General features: G+C 37.7%; 2 protein-coding genes across 10 annotated transcripts in view; one reads left to right on the forward strand and one right to left on the reverse strand.

Moving 5' to 3' along the window:
* The window catches only part of NSG1 (neuronal vesicle trafficking associated 1), a 27,008-nt gene extending 23,301 nt beyond the window's left edge, over nt 1-3,707 (forward strand). For all 4 annotated transcript variants that reach the window (XM_073342524.2, XM_073342525.2, XM_073342523.2 and 1 more), the window contains exon 5: nt 1,689-3,707. In XM_073342524.2, the coding sequence (XP_073198625.1) occupies nt 1,689-1,889 (201 nt within the window). In that variant the 3' untranslated portion in view covers nt 1,890-3,707. The remainder of the gene's footprint in view (nt 1-1,688) is intronic.
* The window catches only part of STX18 (syntaxin 18), a 118,397-nt gene that overhangs the window by 6,386 nt on the left and 89,672 nt on the right, over nt 1-22,339 (reverse strand). For 5 of the 6 annotated variants that reach the window (XM_073342518.1, XM_073342516.1, XM_073342515.1 and 2 more), the window contains 5 exons: nt 18,572-18,660; nt 7,960-8,018; nt 7,051-7,120; nt 6,344-6,424; nt 716-4,840 (listed from right to left, as the gene is read on the reverse strand). In XM_073342518.1, coding sequence (XP_073198619.1) covers nt 4,745-4,840; nt 6,344-6,424; nt 7,051-7,120; nt 7,960-8,018; nt 18,572-18,660 — 395 coding nt within the window. In that variant the 3' untranslated portion in view covers nt 716-4,744. The remainder of the gene's footprint in view (nt 1-715; nt 4,841-6,343; nt 6,425-7,050; nt 7,121-7,959; nt 8,019-18,571; nt 18,661-22,339) is intronic. The other variant, XM_073342517.1, reaches the window with a different exon arrangement.

A 22,339-nucleotide genomic window follows, 5' to 3' on the forward strand; every position in this document is an offset into this window, starting at 1 on the left:
AATCCAGGTAGATTGACTCTATCCAACAAGATTCACTGTCCCTTGTCCTATGTTATCGTTAATCTGACATGCATCCAGCTTTTGTAAACACTGAATGGATGAATGGGTTAAAACTGCAAAGTCATCAAATCCAATGTGCTCTTACAAATTAGGAATTTCAAAAGGATGTTTACTGAAATGCTCTTTGGCAGCAATGCTTCCTGCACTGGTCAGGCCTACCACAATATTTTATTCTTCAGACCCTTTCTGATAGATATAACACACACAACCTCACAGTTTTGGTTTGCCTTTACTTTTTTCCTTAAGTTTTGTGTGTGTGTGGCCTACAGAATGGGGCTAGTGTTTATCTAATGCATGCTCTACCCCAACATTTTAGGACACAAATTATTCTAAATTAATACTTTTCATTGTATCTCCCAGAATATCTTGTTTTATTTTTGTCTGTCTCTTTAAACATCCAAGTTATTGGTACTCAATTAAAAGCCACTTTCTTTTCTACTAAGGTGAGGATTCGACAAACAGAAAAGTAAACACTGTTAAAGTGGTATCTAGTCATTAAGGTTGTAATTTTAACATGCCCTCTATTGTGCCTGAGGAGTGCTGCCACTCAACTTTATTGCTGTTGTGGAGTTCTGTGAGAATGCTATTAAAATGTATTGTGTATTTGAACATGATTTATATAAATATTCCATTTCTGTAAGGAGACTTAGCATACCATTTCTTTTAAATGTGCTTCTAGCTGAGGTAGACGTAATTAGACTTCTTCATTCTTCAAACTGATCTGAGTAGTGCAAGTACCAATACCTTGGGAAAAAAATTATTTTTAGTCATATTTTCCTTCATCTTCACTTGAACTAGCCTCCTAAGCGGAGTTGAAATTGCCTTAGCTAGTACTGGTGTTGCTTACTACATCATCACTGGAATAATAGCTTATAGCTAGCCAACCGATAATGAAAGCATGCACATGTCCCCATCTGACAAAGTTTTCAAAAATAGGTGGCTACATTTAGACTCTGAAATCCATATTTAGAAGCCTAAGCATGGATTTAAGAGCTTAACTTTAGCCATGTATTTTTGAAAATCTTGGTTTCTTTTTGTGTAAACACATACAGGCATATATTTTTTTTGCTGTGGCATTAGGTTTACTACACTGACATAGTGTGTTCATAGTTTGGCAACAGCATATTCGTTAGCCTGGTTTCAGTCTGTGTTGAATAAAAGCTATTAAAGTGCCTACAGCCATATCTAACTATGGAACTGTAGCTTTAACTGCTTGAATTGGCTGACTGTTGTATTGAGAGGCACCAAAAATGTCTGGTTCTAGACATTTAAAGCCTTTTAAAAAACCTTGTTAGGGTAACAAACTAAATTTGACTGCTTGATGTTGTCTGCTATTTTAGAGTGTCTGTAATAATAACTACTGAAGTATAGTGGAGTACAATTGCATGACTATTGTCCCCTGGGGACTCATGAAAATAAGATGTGATCTAGGAGGTTTATCACAGTAAGGAATGTATTCCAAAATAAATTTGGATCATTGAGACCACTGTATACTATTATCATCACAATGATTCAACAATATTGGTGTGTTGCTTCTAGACTCACACACAAGAAAATCATGTAGACTATAAAGAGAAGTTACTTGTCTTTGGAACAGTCTCTAATGTAAATGGTGGGTTTTCTTCCAGAATAATCAATGCATTCCAGCTGGATTAGAGAACTACTACTCTGAACAAGACTCCAGTGCTCGAGGGAAATTTTACACTGTCATAAACCACTACAATCTGGCCAAACAAACCATCACACGCTCAGTGTCTCCGTGGATGACAGTACTGTCAGAAGAGAAATTGTCTGAACAGGAGACTGAAGCTGCTGAGAAATCAGCTTAGTGCGATAAGCTAATTATTATGTCATTTGAAGGTAACCAAGGGACTTTAAGGAACTTTTCATTAAATATAATTATGGATAATTTAGAGGTTACTCATGTTTATGGTGCAATTGCTTCTGTTTGCTGATACTGCTTTGCAAAAAATAAAACTTGCTACAAAACATTCATGGGCATAAAATAAGGTGCATATCAGCGTCGCTTTAGAGCTCTGACACCATTTTCAATGTTAAAAAATTAACTTTAGATATTTTCTTGCAATTTACTGGATGCTGACAATTTTTCACTGGATTTTTCAGTGGTTTGGACTTCACATAATGTGCTTTATTGTCTGAACTGATTTTGTTTTTATTATGTAGCCATTTTTGCAAACTGAACCACCATAGCCATAACTAGAGTGATCTCTTGTTTAGCAAAGAGCTATATTTAAAACTTTTGTTTTCAGCTCAAGTAAGGCTGATATCAAGGACATGCTGTAATGATTAGAATGGAGAAACTGTCAGGTAGCATATTTTTCTTCACTGTTGATTTGTAAGTGATAATGAAGTTCTCTGCAACAAGGCATGCTCAATGTTTTATTATTACTGTCAACAAAATTTCACTACATTGCCACTATGGCTTTAGTATGTTAGGGTGTGCACTGAAACACAAACGAGATAGGACATAGTGGGGAGAGAGACACATTTTTAGCTGTGGATTTGTTCAGGTGGTGTAAAAGCAACTTAAGAACTGGAGGGTGTTTTGATGAGAAAAGACATCCTTTGATCACACTGAAGAAAGAGGCAGAAAGCCTTTCACTCTAGATATAGTCTGTAATTTGTCTGATATGACAGAGGGAGCAACATTTAAAAAAAAATCCCTTTTATATAACATTAACACTTTTTTCCCCTTTTTATATATTCTGAATAGCTTTGAGTTAACTATGCTGTTTGCAATTTGCTAACTTTTAAACTACACGACATCACAAGTGAAACTAGTGTATTAGTTTACGCTACTTGCTGTTTTAAAGTGACATGTCGAAATTGAGTGAAGAAGCATAACTGTTTATGTATGATTTTGGAGGAAAAAAGATGTAGACAAGCCTAGTATTGTGAGTGCACGTTCAAGTTTGATGTTTCATTGTATTGACAAATTTCTTATTTTGTATGAAACCATGGTTTTTTCATTTAATCCTAAATATGCATTACAAAAATAATTTTATTAATATGCTGGTTAGACAAAATAAGTTGTGTGAAGCTTTTAGGTATGAGATTCACTTTTCCTTTCATATTACTTGAATGTGATATTTCTAGTGGACATGTCAAAAGTTTCATTGTTATAGGCACTATACAAAAATGAAGGGAAATCATTGGTTATTTGTCTAGTTCTGTAGTAGAACAAATTTGGTCAGCTCCACTTTTGGGTTTTCTTCTAATCCATTATTAATGTATTTAGTATCAAGAATTTTACATACCAATAAAGTACAAAATGGCCACTGCTTCTCAATTCTATAGGTTTGATACCAAACATAACAATGAGTGTGCATTATATAGTTATGAACTATAAAAAGCTTTGTTATTATGCTGTGTGGAATGCATAAAAAGCAATAAATTATGTGCCAAAATTTTCTTTACAGGAGTTTGAACTTTAAAAATGCAAACACATCACAACATACCATGTTTTGTCTGCTAGTAGACATGTACTTTATTGAATGTAAATTAATTCACATGTAACTTTTGACATTTTCACTTCATACAAAATAAAGAATAAGGATGATATTGCCTGTTGCATACAGTATGTTTATATACATTTCCCAAGACACACAGTAAAATGAACTTCGAAATCAAAATTTTTACCAAAAACATGAATTCAAATTTTGTAAGATTTGCTTCTCATTATTATCCTCTAGCGATGTAATTTAAAACTATATTTTCCCTTAACCTTAGACCACTAAACAACTTCATTGTAGAGCCAGCTGCTGAACAATAAGGCTAGTTACTGTCCTCAAAAGAAAACATTCAAAAATTTCAAGCAGCTGAAAACAACTCATTTGGTGACTGATACTGCACCCCTTGAAGTCAAAGAGTTTTCTCACTGACTTCAGCAGGAGGTGGTTCATAAGCTCCTGGCTCCAACAGTTTCTGAAGTGTGGGTTTTTGTTTTGAACAGGTAGTTAATTTTAATACTTCAAAAAGTTTGGCTTCTATATTATCTATTCTTCGGCTTTGCTCCAACATCTCAATACATCAGTTGCATCACAATGGGTTTACTATAATTTAACAAACATGACACTTTCCAAACTTCTTAGAACCTAGTGTAAGTAAAGCTTTATAACAGTGTTTAAAAGACAGTTATTTCCCAACAAATACAAGTGACCCCTGCGCAAACTAACTCTACGGGAGTAGGAGTGGCTGTCATACATGAACAAGGTCTCTACACTTTGTAGTGAGTGATGTGACTAAAAAAGAAACCTGAGAAGACAAACAGAAAAGCTCAACCCTGTCTGCATTGCAACAATTTTCTTCTTTGTACATCCTGTCTACATTGTGAACTTTCCACTAATTGGTTTGGTGGGCTAAAATTTCCTAAACGTATAACTTACATTTTATTGAAAATTTCTTGCAACGTACTAAACTGGAGTCTGCTTTTCACTTGCTAGCTGCCTCAAAGTTTTTAGCTTTGAAAGACTACCTGTTTTATGAAGTTGCTGAATGGACTCAAATGGTGTTGATCTGTTCACTGCAAGAGTGGTACATACACACTTTTTTGCAGGAAAATATTTTCCAGTCACAACAATATGTCATTTGCAGATAGTGTATCTTGCTTTGAGAGGAGGAATGTCTAAATCTTATTCAAACATAGCACATAATAAAACAAAGCCTAACTGTCATACCAGTCCAGGAAAAGCAAGGAGAATGAACACATTACAAGGAAGAAAAGGATCCATACTCGAAATCCAGCATTTTTTTTGATTGCCTGTAGGAAGATATGAGCTCAATGACTATTTTTCCCTAAAAATACTGATTTCCATAATATGACTCAACCAACAGTCTATCTGGGCCCAGTCTGGCACCTCTTTAAGCCAGTGGAAAAACTCACCATTGACTTCACTTAGAGAAGAGTTAGGCCCATATTTCTCTAGATTCTCACCCCATGACTCAGGCCTCAAAATTCCAAAAGCAGAGTCAGCAGAAGGGAAAAAAGGAATCCCCCATCCCACCAATAGAGTTGGGTTAGTTAATGATTAGAACTGTTCATTCTTGTGCATGGCATATGTTCTAAGAAAGTGATACAAGAACTGATTAAAAATGCATACATTATCTATTTCAATGCCAAAAGTTAACTTTAAGAACAAGAGAAACGGCTTCTCTAAATAGTTTATTAAAGCTCTTTAGTGATTTAAATAATAGCTGTTACTGAGGGCTGATTTAACATAGCTCAAGGCAATATTTAAATATTGTAAATGACCAAGTCCAAGTTTAAAATACCAAACACTGATTCCAAGATTTGTTTTTCAACTGAAATGGGAAGGATGGGGGGTTATTTTAGACTTCATATCAATAGACTATCATTAATAGTATCAGTCTCAATTAAATACAGAAGTTTTCATTTGTGGATCTCAGAGTTTTAAGGGGAGGGAAACTGAAGCACAGAGGTTAAGTGACTTCCCCAAGTTAACATGCATCAGAAGATCTGTGTTTTAGTCCCAGCTCTGCCACTGACACACTATGTGACCTTAGGAAAGTTAGTTACACTCTCTGTGCCTCAGTTCTACCAGCTGTAGAATGAAGATAATGATGCTTTGAGAGCCATGAATGAGATGCACTGTACTTAAGTGCTGAATATTATTAATAATCTATTTAGTCTATTGGCAATGAGTCTAAAAAAATTCATCCCTGCCATCATATGCTCTGCCTGCTAAGCCATGTTACCTTTTGGATAGTTGAATATGAGAAATAACAATCCTAAATCAAGTCTCTGAAAAAAAAGTCCCAAACAGATTTTCAAAAATAAGTGCCTAATGATAGGGTCCTAAATTCATGTTTAGGCATTTAGATAAGACAACCTGTAAACAAGACCTTATGCAGTATGGGGAAGGGCCTCTTCGAATCAAGATAGCATATCAAGACTGCATTCCCATCTATTTCAGTGGTGTCTTCTTCCACCAAACTCCTTTGCATAGGTGACTACATGCAGCCCAGGGTTATCCTCATCTTTAACAAGGAGGTAAAGACCAGCAAAGTTTACAGGTCCCAGTGGTTGTTCAGATCAACATTAGTGAAACATGAAGTTTCACAGGCTACACTTCAGTGTAAGGGATCCGGGTAGCTTCCGCCCACACTGCTATTGCTAATCAGATATGCCCATAAGGCAGCCTGCAAGTTGTAAATATTGCCATAGTATAGGGTATTGCTTAGGCAAAAATGCTTTGATAGCTAGGAACAATAAATGCATCAAAACACTACTTAGTAACATTACCTCTCTTATGTCTTCATTGCCTTCTTTGATATTCTCTGTTGCACCCACGACTAACTGATGAATATTGTCAATTTCAGTGTCCTGTTGAGCAAGAGTTCCATAAAGACAATGACAAATTCTGTAGAAAAATGTTAACTGTAAAGATCTGGGCCAGAATAGATCACAACTATGAAGTAAAGAAGTATGTGTCTTAATATTTTATGTGCATCTTTACCAATCTTCAAGGAACCGAGGGTTAATTAAATCTTAAATTTTCTGTCTATGTCACTAGGACCCTGAAATCAATAGAAAAACTTCCATTGACTTCAGTAGCCTTGTATCAGACCTACGTGTAGCCTATAGTTTTTCACCAGTTGTCTTAGGAAAGATGTTTAGTTTCCAAAATGCCACTAACTGAGCATAAGTAACAAGCAACATTAACAATACATTGTTCTGGAGCAAAGAGACCTTACTAGGAAGATGTATCTACTAAGAATATTATGCAGGAAAAGCCATTCGGTATTTGGCTTTGAAACACAACTTTTAAGTTCCATTTTTCCTCAGTGTCTGGGTTTTCTTTTATTCACATCTCTGATAACGTAATGTAAATAAGACACAGAGCAGTTTCACAGCAGAGAAATGTCTGCAGGAAAAGCTCATTTCTCTTAAGCATACAGTTCAGTTGTTTCTCTTGACATTTTGACATTACAGCAGCAAACATTTTTTACCTGTTGCAAGACTTTTTCTGTGAATATCTCTTGAAGTCTGGAGATTTCAACCACTTTCCCTTCAATTTGTCTTGACAAAACAAAACAAAACAAAACACCCCCCCAGATATGTCATTGTGTTAGTGCAAAGATTTTCCACTGTAGATTACTCTAGACTCACATCCTCAAACCCAGCAAATCATACTATTAATATGGTAGTCATATTGTCAGCAATTTTAGATAGCAGTAATGTACAAATATTCCATGATTTATGGTGAGAGGGAGTGGAGCCTGCACAGGTGCTGGAGTATACTGGAAGTTCTGTAGCAGCTTCACTTATCTTAACAATGAGGGTTATCCAAATGAGATGGAAATTAATAATACAAATACAGTAGCCCTTAGATTAATTAATTATTTTGACATATCTATTTTATGATGACCCCATGTTTAAAATTTTTGATTGCTGAAGACTTGTATTGACAACACATGTATGGTAGAAGTTGTCAGAGAAAAGATGGAGAGGTTTGGTAGGTGGGCAGTTGGGTCTTTTGCACCTGGAGAAGCATGGGAGATAATTGGGCATTATAGGATAAACACAATCTGGATTTATCTATCTATTAAAAAGATCAGCAATGAAACAATTAATATTTAAATGGCTATATTTGAGTTTTATAACCCATCAAATGGAAATATCAGACACCAAACATCAGATTTTTTTCAGGCTGCCTGCAGACTCGGGAAACAACATGGCATGAGTTTACATTCAGTTCACATTTTCAAGGTTTATACCCAACTTTATGGATTTAGCTTTTTAAATGAAAGTTCATATTCTGGAGCAAGATATTAGCAAGGGGTGGATTCTGTAGCCCTGGAACACAGGGGACGCTGGTTATAAAACATGCAAACGCAGCAAATAAGAGAAAGTTGTACCTCACTTCATCAAATAGGCTATTCATCTCACCAACAAGTCGCTGGTTTTCCTGTTCAAACTAAAGGAGGAAAACAAAACAACAACAAAAACCACATGAAGTCACAGATTGTTGTAAAAGACATTCTAAACAAGAAAGCAAGATCTCAATATTAATTATAAACATTGACTGTTAGTGAATTAATTAAGAGCTGCAGAGATCTTTCTGTATTACTCACCCCAGTTTGAGAAGTAGAAAAAACCAGCATGAACATGTTTGCTTTAACCAGCCACCTGAAAAGCCACTATTTTCCTCTTTTCCCCCAAAGATGAGCCAAAATGATTCTACAGATTTGCTCAATACACAAGTACACAAAAGACACAATAAAAGCAACAATCCTCCTGATTTAACATATGTTTTGACTTTAGAAGCAGCCATAGTATATGATATTATTCTAACCTAGTGTAGTATGAAATTAAGAGCATGAGTTTGACAAAATATGAAACCTTCTGACGTCTAGTACTGATACTTTAGAAAATAAAGCAAAGGCCAGTACAGTTGCAGTCTCTCTAACTTGTCACTTTCCATTTTAAATTGGGGTTACTTAATGAAATAGCTTTTAAATGTACTATTATCATTACATTTTCCAAGCAAATAACCATAAACAAATTTTATTAGGGAAATAAGCTCTTCTTTCAGAGATGGACTACATTAATTGCCAATTCATTTGCAGTTCACCATAGTAGATTTTGCATCATGCTCATCCAAAAAGACTAACAGATCTGAAAATGATTTAACAAGTCTGCACAGTCAAACTGTAACATATAAATAACAGGCTAACTGCAATCCTCACCTTAAAGAAACTGTTCCAAGAAGAACCAGTTTCTATGCCCTAATCACCAGATGAAACTCTACATAGATGGGGATGGGATTTTCCAAAGTGCCTAAGTGATTTAGGAGAACAAATCCCATTGAAAGTCACAAATTCCATTTGAAAACCACACCCAGGGGAATTCAGAATTATGTTGATTACTTCTCAAAGAGCAGGTATGCTTCTGAAATCGCCCACTATAAAGTTTCAGAGTCCCTGAACAGCTATAGGTGGAAAATGCTGGGTTGATTTATTTTGTGTGAAAATTTTACTGGATATGAAACCTTAATACTTATAATACACATCCTAGGTAGGATGTGCCTGTGATATATTGTATTTCTAAATATAGAGCCCCATACGTAGCAGTATGAATAGTGGAAAATGTGGTCCTTGCAGTCCAAATAATTTGACACGAGAGTGGAGTGAAATAGTCCAGCACCTTAACTGTGCAAAGAGAATGAGTATTATTCCATTTCTTTCAAGAACACTTGGTGTTTACACTGAACTCATCTATTAAAACACTTCCTTTGTGTTTTGCATAAGCCAATCGAGTTTCAATTTCATTAGCAATAAAAATCCAATGCTTCTGCATTATAGGGTTGCCAGGCGTCCGGTTTTTGACTGGAATACCCAGTCAGCAGTGCTGACCGGACCATTAAAAGTCCGGTTGGTGGTGCTGCCGGCAGGGCTGGCAGGCTCCCTGCCTGGCACCACACGGCTCTCAGAAGCAGCCAGCATGTCCCTCCGGCTCCTAGGCGGAGGGACAGTCACAGAGACTCCACGTGCTGTCCCCACCGGGAGCACTGGCTCCGCAGCTCTGTCCAATAGGAGTTGGTAGCAATCTGAGCAAATGCCAAGTATTTCTAAGAAACAGAAGTTCTGTAGGGATTAAGCAAAAATTACTCAGAACACTATATGTCAATGCAAAAAGCAGAGGAATTTAGTAACTGCCTGAGAACCACTATCTTTAACAAGAAAGACAGGTAGTTACATTCATGTGAAATTAGTCTCATGTAGGTAGCTAGACATTTCGCTTTCTACACAGACGTTACTGAAAATGCCCTCACTAAGCTGTATTTTTTTAAATGATGGACAATGTAAACATTTCAATACTTCAGAGTAATTTAAACATTTAATTCATCATTAATTTTTTCAAGATACTGCATGTAAATCAATGTGCACAATATGGCACAGAGCTAATCAGACTCAGCTTTTGTGCAGCTCCAATCTGCATAAGTAGGCAACTTTAATGCCATTATGCTGCCATCTTTCAAAATTAATCACAATGTTCGTTTCTCACCCTAGTCACTTTCCCCCCAGTCCTCTTAGCATAAAAAAGGATTATGCTCACAGCACAAATTTTTCAAAAGATCTACTTTTATCTCAAACTAATTGACATTAATTTGAAAATCCTCAGAAAATTCAATCTTTATTTACAGATTACATGCTGTAAATTTCAGGAAGATACACTGGAATCTTTGTACTAACCCAGAAATTGAATCTTACTTTTAGAGATTCAAGAGGCTAAATCAACACTGTCTCCATAATGTCTACTAGTTGATCCATATTCCTAGGATATGCCGTTGAATACTGTGTATAATAGTCCAGTATTTTTCTTTCCTGCTGGTAACACTATTCCAACTTTCCAACACAGCAACAGTACAAATTCTTTTCTTTTTGCTTTTGGGTATAGTCAGGCACTTCTTCCCTTCCAAATGATCTTAGTTCATAGAGTGACCATTAGACCATTCCAGGAATAGAACATACCAAGCAGATCTATGAGGAGGAAGTTTGCCCTTCAAGAAAGGAAGCCTGAATTTTAGAATATTTCTTTTTAGGATATACTGTTCTGGGATTTATTTACTCATTACGGAGAGATGCTGTCACAATGTGACTGGTCCCTTTAAGGAGAATTGGGACCAGCCCCGTATATGCCATAATTAATTAGCTGCTTCCCAGCCTGAGAGGGCAGGATTAAGGAGTGTCAGCTGATGCTTTAATGTACACCTGGGTCACAGAAGAAGGGCTGAGAGAGATCAGTCTAGAGTGGAATCACAGACAGCAGGCAGGCTCCTGTGAAAGGCCGTGAGTGATGGTCCACAGGAGGCTGGGTACTCCAAAGCTATTAGCCTTGTGGCCTGGTGCTCTATACCAGAATAGGGAAGGACGCAAGGAACAGAGCCCAGCAGGGAACGTGGACAGTATTCCAGGGGAAATGGCCTGGGGGCTGAGCGCTCGATCCCAGAGCCAGACAGACTCTCAAAGGTAGCCCAAAAAGGGGCTGGGAATGGAGCCTGTGGCTGAAGAGAAGCTCCTGAAAGGCAGAAGAACCTTGTGTTTGTTGGGAATTTTAGCTGACTTGTGCTATAGTGGAAGAAGTGTTTGTTTGTGACTTGGTCACATCTCTAGAACAACCTAGTGTCTGGAAAGCTGAGGCACTACACCTTGGGGAGGAAAACCGAGGCAGGGGGTGCCTTCAGTGCCCAGGTTTGGCCAGCAAGGGGCGTTACAGAGGAGTCACCACCCCACAACAGATGGTCTTACATTTTGAAATACTGTTTTAGTAATTGTGTGTTATTTACTTCATTCTGATATTTAAAATGAGCATTAATCCATTAAAAGGAGCTAGTGTCCAATTAATATTGCTTCAACATTCACAACAGAAGAGTGGGTGCTGACTATGATAATTTTTAGCAAATCCATTCATCTGTTTCTTCCCAAATGTCCTATCCTGTCTACAGATATATCTTTAGGGATGGCTTCGTAACAGCTACATTCCATGTATCAGGAATATTCAACTGTATCAAATATTCGCAGCCTGGCCTACCCATCCTCAACTACAGAGTGATTCTAGGGGAGTGATATCTAGTGATACAAGTTCCCTTTCCCCACAAGCATTGAAGCACTCTAGAAAGTCTCTTCCAGAGGTTCAGTCCTATCAGCAGTAATCCATCCATAGTTCAGCCTATTCCCCTGCCCACAGATTCATGATTAGATCATGGCAGAATTCTAACATCCCAACCTAAATGATTAAATTACCTCCCATCACAAGGACCCTGTCTTTGGAGACTTTTCCTCCAAGGGAGCATGCATTAACAAAATCTAATGACTGGTATAGACATAGTTACAATTATAGTAATGAATGGCTAGAAGAGTTAAACCCGTGGGACCTGATTCACCATTGCACTATGTCAGGTTTACACAGGTGTAAGTATTAAATGGAGTCACACCAGTGTAAACCTGAAGTAAAGTGGTGTACCGAGTACAGAAGGTCCAGCACCAAATAGTCAAGATAGTCATTGACTGGAGAAGGCAGCCAATTTATAGCTGTTGGTAAAATTTCTGGTGCTGAATTTTTCACGCAGGACTATTCAAACTTGTTCATGCTTCTGTGGGAATAAGTTGGAACAGTCCTGTATTAAAAATTCAGCACCAAAAATGTTACCGTTTTTTAGCACCCTAGTAAGAATTATATAACCAGTTTAAAAGTCAGATTTTCAATACACAGTAAATGCTTGTGATCTGTTACAAATAGTATAAATCCACTTTGAGAATGTATTTTACAAGAAATCCCAAACCCGCTACTCATATTTAAAAAAAATATCCCTAGATAAACTTTGTAATTTGAAATGATGGCTGATGAATTATTTGGTCTGCACTGTAATAAACTATGATAGAACAGTCAATTGAACAAAAGGTTAGAACACACCACATAATACATCAATATGTCACAAAAGAATTTACATGATAGGAACATAAAACTGAAACTACAACAATCTAAATATAGCTCAACTATCTATGGCTTAATAAAGAAAGCGCTTTTTATGACAGTAAAATATGCTGCTACAAAAGGATGGCACAAAGTGACAAATTGCTTAGACTTTGTCCAAGATTTAATGAATAGAAGTAATAATCAGAGTTCTTTTTTGTTATCCCAAGAGACACATCATTAAATGTCTGTATGTGATTTCACCGTAGACAAAAAATAATAAGATGAAAGTAGTTGAGGAAAATTAGACCTTTTCAGAACAGACACAGCAGAAACGGATTTTATTCCACTCAATCTGACCACAAGACATCTGCTTACAATAACTATAAAAGCATTAATATACCTGCACTATGGGTTATAAATTAGGATTTATTGTGCAAATCGTACAATAGTCTGCAACCATTTTGGACCATGTAATGATCTCTCCTGTGGGTGAAATAATGAATTAAATTGCTGTTGTAGCCATATGAGAGAGGTTTAACTCATTATTTTACCCTTAAGAAAGATCATGAAACACTGATTGTGAATTATGGGTATAATTTGCCACAACACTTTAAAACCAATACTCCAGTTTCTACAGTATTTCTCACCCTTTGGGAGTCAATTTACTTAAAATAAATGTAACTTCCATGCAATTGGACCATTATTCACAGAAAAAGAATTAAAAGAGTAAAAATTAACTATTCCTGTAATAGCATACATAAAAATAGAGAAATGTCTAAACACCCCTTATCAAATCAGCTATTGGATGCTGTGAGGATTCTTTGACGTTTGTAAAGCACATTGAGATTCTTGCATTGAAGACACTAGGTTGTTGCAGTGTTGTGATGAAGCATGTTATCTGGTACAATGTCCTAATACAATGCTCAAGGGAAGAGCATATAGCTGCCTGATTTCTGCTCGTACTAATGTAACTCCACTGAATTTAGTTTTCGCACATGAATGGAAAAACTGGGTCCAGCGTTTTGTCAAACATTTTATTTCTGCCAGGGGAGAAAATCTTTCAGAACAGCTTGTAAATTTATCAGCTTTGAGTTCTTGTTAATTAACACAATAATATTAAAATAACCTAAAATTCAACAACATATGGACAAAATCCTTTGGCTAGGTGCCAGCAGGTCTCCAAACCTCAGGCATACCTGGAGAACTATTGCTCAAAAATGCTTTCAGGTGTTGGAGACAGTGCAGTTTCATTTCAGCAAACTACTGCACACATCCCTGCATTTTGTAAATACCGTCATCTAGTTATATTTAATAATAAAACTATTCATATTGGGTCTAGAAAATGCTAGCAGCACTTTAAGCATCAATCAATTAGAGGGAAAAGATTATATCAGTAACATTCTTACTGCTCATATGAAAAAAGAGAGAGAGAGAAGGAAAGAGGGCAATACCAGGAAAGAATGATTACTCACCTCTTATAACTATTGTTCTTTGAGATGTGGTGTAGATGTTCATTACACTACATGTGTGGGCATCCTGTGCACCGGTGCTGACAAGTTTTCCTTAGCGGTATCCATAGGGGCCATGCCTCTGCCTGGTGCCCTCATGCTCCAAGCCAAGGGTCTAAAGGGCAGAGCCATGCTGCCCACCCTTCACTTCCTTCATACCCGACCCTTAGATTAAACATCTGGAAGTTTGGGGAAGGAGGGTGAGCTCTATGATGGACATGCAATGCATCTTGAAGAACAACAGTTATAAGAGGTGAGTAACGGTGAGCTTCTTTGAGTGGTTACATATGTCCATTAAACTAGGTGACTCCTGTGCAGTTTCCACTGGAGGTGGGGCTAGGAATCTCACTGGAAGAGGGACTGCAGAACTGCTTTCCCTACATTAGTATCTTCCCTTGACTTGGTGGCAATCACAATGTCTCGATCACATTGCTGCTCTACAAGTGTCCACAATAGGGATGTTTCCTACAAATGTTGTGGATGTTGCGTGCTCTGGCTGAAAGCACAGATGGTGTTTCTTGAGCGGTGGAAACCTTAGTGTTGTAGCACATGACAACAGAGCTGATGATCCACTTGGACAATCATTGTTCTGCATAGGAGACTAATAGTTGAGAAGAGATCTGAAAGGGCTTCATTCTATCTAGAGAAAAAGCCAGAACATCCAGAATGTAGAGCTTTGGTTCGTCCTTACAAGCTTGTGGCTTTGGAAAGAAAACCAGTAAACATACTGACTGATTGAGATGGAAGACATATACTCCTTTGGAGAGAAACTGTGGCCTAAGCTATATCTCGTCCTTAACAAAACAGTATATGGAGGATCATGGACATGCAGCTCACCTACTCTCCTCATGGAGGTGACGTTCACTAAAGACCACAAGCAGGAGGCTAACAGATCAAAAAGGGGGACCCATAAGGGCAGATAACACTAATCCCATTTGAGAGGGTGAGAAGCTAAAGTACCTTACTTACAGCTTTGATTAATGTTGGCCATATTCACCTCTTATAATGCTGGTGTAGCAAAAGAGATCAACTCTGGGTAAGATATCAGTGATTTTTCAGGTAGGACTCCAGCGCTTGAACTGCAGGTATGGTGTAGCCTACACCTCCATCAAAAGAAAATGAGCCAACCAGTTCAGGATTGACTTTTGGCAACATTTTAAGTAAGTTAGAGCAGGAGAGAGGGTAACTCTAGCTATAGCAATAGCTCACTTTTGTATGCTTCTTTCACCTCTTGTTTCCTGCTATATTTTCCAGTGCTATTTGCTCCAGTACTAAGGGAAGCTACTTTTCCTTTTATGCTAACAAAAACACATTTGAAGTGAAAATTTGTAGTTAATATTTAAAAGTAAACTAATGCACAATCCCAGGAGCAATTTACTTACCATGTTAATATATTACTCTGCAAGCAGAGATTTAAGAAAAAAATCTCAGTAGCATTCTGCATCTGATGCTCCACTGACCAGGCTATTACATTTGGAGCTAAGGTTAAAACTTCCAACACAAGTTATTCCACTAGCCTAGGCATAGCAGGGGTGTCAGGTCGTTGTCATGTTTGGGGTATCATCCTGCAAAATGTCGGCAGAACAAGGCATGTTAAAAATAAAAGTGACAGGATGGCCTTGTATTTGTTTATTTAGCTCAGAACTTCAATGTTGTTTTTAGGCAGGTTTTTTGGATATGTCAAATTTGAAGTGTCACTCGTGACTCACAACAGATGAAGTGTAAAAAGTGAGTCGGTTTAGTAAGAGGGACAATGCCAAGTGCAAATATATAAAAAATAAAAATGAAGAGCAGGAGGAGTTTGAAAGATTGCATGGAGTAATAATGCACTTTCTAAAAACATCCAGCAGCTATCCCTTAGGAATAGCTGACAGAATGTCAGACTACAGCTAGTTCAGGATTGTGAATTCTAGAATTCCTTTCATCATCTCATTGTGAATATTTATTTCTCAATCACTTAAAAAAATCTTTAAATACTATATAGAGATGCCATGAAACTTTATCCTAAACTGCTAGAATAAAGAGTATGGCAACTGGTCCAAAACCTAGTATATAGCACAGAGCCAAAAGAAAAGACAATAACAAGATGGTTATTAATCAACTATTAGAAAACCATTTTTTATATATAGCAACTCAAATAGCTGGTGTTAACCTCCATTTACATGGAGAGCTCCAACATTAGCATGCAGACTGCTGGAAGAAAACAGAAGAAAACAGGCCTCTGTGAAAAGTGGCCTTTTTATGTCAGATTGAGAAAAAAAAAGATGGTAACGTGTGAGGAGGAGGATGTTGTCATCATCCAGGGAAGCCTGTGAAGGGCTTTAAGTAGGATCATGTCTGCTCCCTTATCTTGAGAGGGGCCACATTCACTCATTCTCAATATGGTCTGCAATTCAGGGGGCTATTTTGGTCCCTCACCTTCCTCCTAAACACTCAGCAACTGTGGTCAAGAGTATTTGTTTTTTCAATCTGCAACTAGCTAAGTTAGTCTGACCTTTTTCCTTAGATATAGCCCTTCCTACAGTTATTTATACCTTTGTCATGTCTAGGATGAGTATTATAGTGCTCTACCTAGGACCTAAGTTCCCTCTAAGCTATATGGCCACCCAGCAGTCTATCCAGTGTCTTGCACTTCAGGTACCCCTCCCCCCACTGCTGCGCTACTCCTTCCCTCTGCCTTGGAGCCCTTGGCCAGCTGCTCCTGAGAGCCTCCTGCTTGCTGTGCAGAGCGGAGGCGGGGGAGGGTGGGAGAGAGAAGGGGGCACTGAAGTCAGGGTGTCCTCTTCCCCCTCCCCCACCCCTGTACCCCATCTCCATAGAGCAAAGGAGGGGACATGACAGGGTTCAGGAGTGGGACGGAGCTTGCTGGCAGCTGCTTCTCTGTCTGAACAAACAGGTTTCAGACTGGTGAGTGCCAATCTACTTAAACGGGCAGCATACTTAAAGGGCCAGCATGCGTCTCTCTCTCTCACACACACACACACACTCAGTGTGTGTCTCTCTCTCTCACACACACACACACAGTCTTTCACACTCACCTCCCAACACATACTTGTATTATTGTGGTTGTTACTTCTTGATACTTCCTGCAATGCACACATATTCTCTGTAATTTTATTCTTTCAAAGTGCTGTTATTTTAGTTTTTTTATTGGTCTATGCCTTTCATAATTTTTATTTCTCTCTTACGCTTACATTTAATTCTTTGAGTAGTGAGTTCTAAAATGCCTAATCTGTCCTGGCTGGTGTAATTATCCCTATAGGTAACTTTTTAAAAATATATATTATATCTAGTTTTTTGTTTCTACTGGTGGCACATATCCGCACATTACCTCAATATTGATACACATAACAAAATTCAATCCGCACGTGGATGGAAAAAATTAGAGGGAACGTTGCCTAGGGCTACTCTTGAATACCATCATGGAACTTCAGATACTGCTGCATTCAGCAGCCTTCTGCTTAGCAACACTAGTCATGTTGAGGACATTAAAACCTATGGCCTGTTTGTTGTTATGCTTCTGGTTTGCTTCAAAGTGCAATACAAGGTGTTTACTTTAAAGCCCCACGAGACCTGGTTTCCGAATACTTTGGGTCCTGTCCACACTAGAGAAAGTTCAGTGACATGGAGACCTCATGTAGATGGGCTACAGCTGCTACGTGCGTTTTAAAGCACTATGTCAATCAGCTCTACCAAGAGCAGGGTTAACTGACACAGAGCATGAAATTATGGTGATAGCCAGTGGCCTATTTACACCAGGACTCCCAATATGGCTGACATGGATAGTGCTAACCTGGTGTTAGCAATGGCAGGAAAGATTCAGAAAATTTCCCTAGTGTAGGAAGAGCCTCAAAGACTGCCTCTCTCCTTACCTACCCCCTTCTGACAACTGGGATCAGAGCATTTGTTAGTCCCAGGGTTTGAGTTTTCTAGCTTTCCAACACATTGCTCTGAGAACAAGCCTCATAAAGTGGCAAAGAAGCAAGCTGCACAGACAGCTGTGAAGGAAAGCTTGCAGGCTGCCTATTCACACTAAAAAAACTGCTCAATCTCTTTTGTAAGCTCTAAAAATTCACAGATAAAAAGAATAAAATTACATAAGAGTAACTGGCAACAGAACAACTCGAACAGGGACGGCAATAGCAGCAGCAACTATCTTTATCTTCCAAAAGTTTTTTTATGCTTCTCTTAATGTTGCCATGACTTCCTTGGTTTGCTGATTTAAACAGCAAACCCTAGCAGTAATTTAAAAGGACAATTTAAATTTAAATTTCAATGGGCAGTTTTAATTGCTGAAAAATACTCTCTCACTAATACCATGGCTGCACAGCAATCTCTCTTTTTTTGTAGCAATTTTAAATATTAACTGATACTAAGAATTAGGAAACCAAGTTGAAAAGGCACATTTGTTATTAAGTTCCTCTGCACAAAAAGCAAGTCGAGAGCCAAGTGAGAGTGTGTACTGTGTTCCTTAATGCACCATATGCACAGATAGCATTAGCTGGAAAGGTGGGCGGGAGGGAAGAAATAAAACAGAATTTACCATCTGAATTTCTTCAGGTGACAGTTCATCTTCACCTTTGCCATCCCCCCACAGCCCAAAGTTGGAGTTGGCATCTGTCAGATTCTGATCTGTAAAGATAACCAAAAATCCCAAACACATCAGCATACTGAAATGTGAAGCTACAACCACCGCTTACTCATTTAGTATCAACTATCAGATGATTAGATTTCATTTCTAGTTAATTGAGATTCATGCTCTACATCTATCAGCAGTTCACACCGCTAAGGTACAAGTGCAGGACTGGGGCCAAAGATTTATACACCCGCTTAATTTTGTCACTGGGAGTAGCTGCATTGAAGTATGGACGTTGCAGCAAGTAGAACTACTCATAGCGCATAAAGTTAAGCCCGTGCAGAAGTCTTCGCAGCATCGTTTCCTTTCTCAGGAAACGAGACATCTGTAAAAGTCGAAACAAAGTAATTTCTCCCATAATTTGCACTTTAACAGAAATATATGTACACTTTTGAAATATTTCAGGTTTCAGAGTAAGAGCCGTGTTAGTCTGTATTCGCAAAAAGAAAAGGAGGACTTGTGGCACCTTAGAGACTAACCAATTTATTTGAACATGAGCTTTCGTGAGCTACAGCCCACTGTAGCCCACTGTAGCTCACGAAAGCTCATGCTCAAATAAATTGGTTAGTCTCTAAGGTGCCACAAGTACTCCTTTACTTTTGAAATAGACACCAACTGTATGAAGCCATTACCTTTCCTGAGATTTCAGAAAACCACCTCCTTGCTACTCACATTATTTTGCAAAATTAAACCCAGAACCTCATTTCAAAATATTAGCATAAACCTCCCAAGACTGATTTCGTTTCCTTATGTTGTTGACTCTGAAGATTATGGCCCCAATCATGCAACTGATTCCTCACAAAGGGTCTGCCTACATGCAACAAGTCAGATCAGGCTCCATCCTGCAATCACTTAACACCAATTTTTATTTTTTTACATACTGGAGCAGCCCCATTCATCTCAATAGGGCTACTCTCTCATAAGTGAAGTTGCCTATTGATTTGCAACACTGGGACCTAAAACATCTTAAATATATAAGTTCTGAAAATGGAGTATACAACAGAAATTGAAGTTTAAGATTAACTACTACAAGGTACTTCTGTACAAGGAGAAAAATACCACTTTCTTTTCATTCCTTTTATCTCATAGGAATCAACTGATTCTGACATTTTGTCTGTTTTGGCAAGAAGCAGCATCAGTACCCAAAGTGTCAGAGTTTTTACCATATCCCTGGGAGGTTCTTTACTACCACACAACTGGGACGTTGTTACAAGCCTCAGCACAGAGATCTGTGCCATCCCACAAGGGACTCTATGCCTTGGTTGCTTAGAGTTACCAGATTCAAGTAATAAAACTAAGATGCAGAAAGGTTTTTGTTTCACTTTTTAGTAGGTTTTGGAATTGCTGTTAATCATAATATTTTTCCTTATTTAGATGCTTAGATACTTTTTTATTTGATTTATTGTAATTGTTTATAATCTTGTATCTGAATGTTTTCAGTTAAATAAGCAATGTTGATGCATCACTCTAAGAAACCAGGTTTCAGAGTAGCAGCCGTGTTAGTCTGTATCCGCAAAAAGAAAAGGAGGACTTGTGACACCTTAGAGACCAACAAATTTATTTGAGCATAAGCTTTCGTGAGCTACAGCTCACTTCATCGGATCCGATGAAGTGAGCTGTAGCTCACGAAAGCTTATGCTCAAATAAATTTGTTGGTCTCTAAGGTGCCACAAGTCTTCCTTTTCTTTTTTCTAAGAAACCAGCTTCTCTTGGGAAACCTCTGACAGCAGTCTGTTTAAAAACAATTTCATGAGAGATATTTTAAGGGGATATTTTCCTCTTGCTCTTTGTTACCAGAACATCTGCATGAAACCCATCTTTTTTTAAAAAAAAACGCTTCTGTTACTGCTCATTCCTTCTCCAAAAATTATAGGACTGGTTTCTGACATCACAACTGGTTTCTGTAGAAATGTTTGCAATGTTACAAACAAGGGATTGTGAATGAGCAGCAGGATCAGCTTAGCTCTTATGAAAACCAGACTTTTTGTTTCTTACAAGTGCCCTAACTAATAAAAGCAAGTTAAGATAAGAAAACATATAAGATTGTTTACAAATAATTCTGGTTATATTTTCCCTGGGGCATCATCAGCTCTTTACATGTATTTCACAGAGACATAAATCATTTTATTTAGATGTTACACCAAAATTATAATGAATACATGTCACTTCAGGAAAATATCCTGTTCAGTTTTCAGTGAAGTAGTTGTTCAAGATTTCATCTGTCATTCTGAGCTTATTCACTTGATTCAAAGAAAAGAGGATAATTAGTTTACGGAACTGACTATAAAATAATAATAAATATTCCCTTTTTTATCCCCAAGGAACCAATTATTTACAGGCACTGCCAATACTTGGCAAGAAACAGTACGTGTATCCAACAAGTTCATTAATAAGCAAATACTTATTTGGTATAGGTAAGGTAAGCAGCAGGTGAGAGACATTCTCTCATCTTCCCAGATTTCAGAGTAGCAGCCGTGTTAGTCTGTATCCGCAAAAAGAAAAGGAGTACTTGTGGCACCTTGGAGACTAACCAATTTATTTGAGTATAAGCTTTCGTGAGCTACAGCTTGCTCTTGTCACTACAGCATGTTTCCTGCTACTGGGAAAGCAGATTTTGGGCTTTCCTGGGGTATACCTTAATGCTGCTCAATGATTATGATTCATCTAGCAAAACCTAGAGAAAGAAAAATATCTATTTCCTAGGATTGCTGAAATAAAATACTTCATATCTCTGTTGTTTCTGAAAGATGCATTAACTGTTTTAAATAACTATCAAATTCCTTTTAACCCATTTCCAAACTGGTTTACTTCACACTGAAATGAAAGAAGTGCTAAAATGAAGGATTAATTCAGAAGCTATAATTTATATTTCATGCCATAAACAAACTGTCCTGTTTGTAATAAGCAAATCAAAATTGGGCAATATATAATCTTTCAAGACTTATCAAACACCAAATGGGCGTTTCCTACAATGATCCATGTTTTTTATAATTCTGATGTAAAAAAGGTGTTCAGTATCAAAACAAAGTAATCTAATCTGCCAGAGAACAGACTAAACGATGATGAACTGAGGAAAAAGATTCATCCAAGATTCCAAATGTTCTAACAAAGGGCAGAGTACGTGCGGATTTGGGCGAGAGCTATGCTCCCAGCAGGGAACAATCTTTGTAGCACAGATGTTTGTGTAAGAGTGCCCAGAGGCTATGGTGATAGACACTTCAGAAATGCAAACGATCACCATTCCCCAAGCTACTGATACCCCATGGAAAATATTCTATTTAGAAATAACCTCGATTCTATTTTTTCAATTTTCTTTTGTTTGTTTTTTATTACAGAAAACACTTCTACGAAATGAAAGGTCAAAAGATTTAAACTCACAATCCTAGTCTCTAAGGTGCCACAAGTACTCCTTTTCTTTTTGCGAATACAGACTAACATGGCTGTTACTCTGAAATCCCCTATTGATAGCATCACCATCATTTTCACTACTGTGACGCCATAATGAAAATTATGGTTTTATAAACAATAGCAGCAAACTCTTAAGTCAACCTCATACAGTCACCAAAGAATACGGGGTGTAGGGTGAGTGGGGGTAATGTAGGCGTGTACAAAATATTCCAGGTAGAACTATTTTCAGAGAGACCTCACAGTGTTCTCAAAGAGTAATTAGCATCT

This window comes from Lepidochelys kempii, chromosome 4 (assembly GCF_965140285.1).
Source record: "Lepidochelys kempii isolate rLepKem1 chromosome 4, rLepKem1.hap1, whole genome shotgun sequence".
In the NCBI taxonomy this organism is placed as follows: domain Eukaryota; kingdom Metazoa; phylum Chordata; order Testudines; family Cheloniidae; genus Lepidochelys; species Lepidochelys kempii.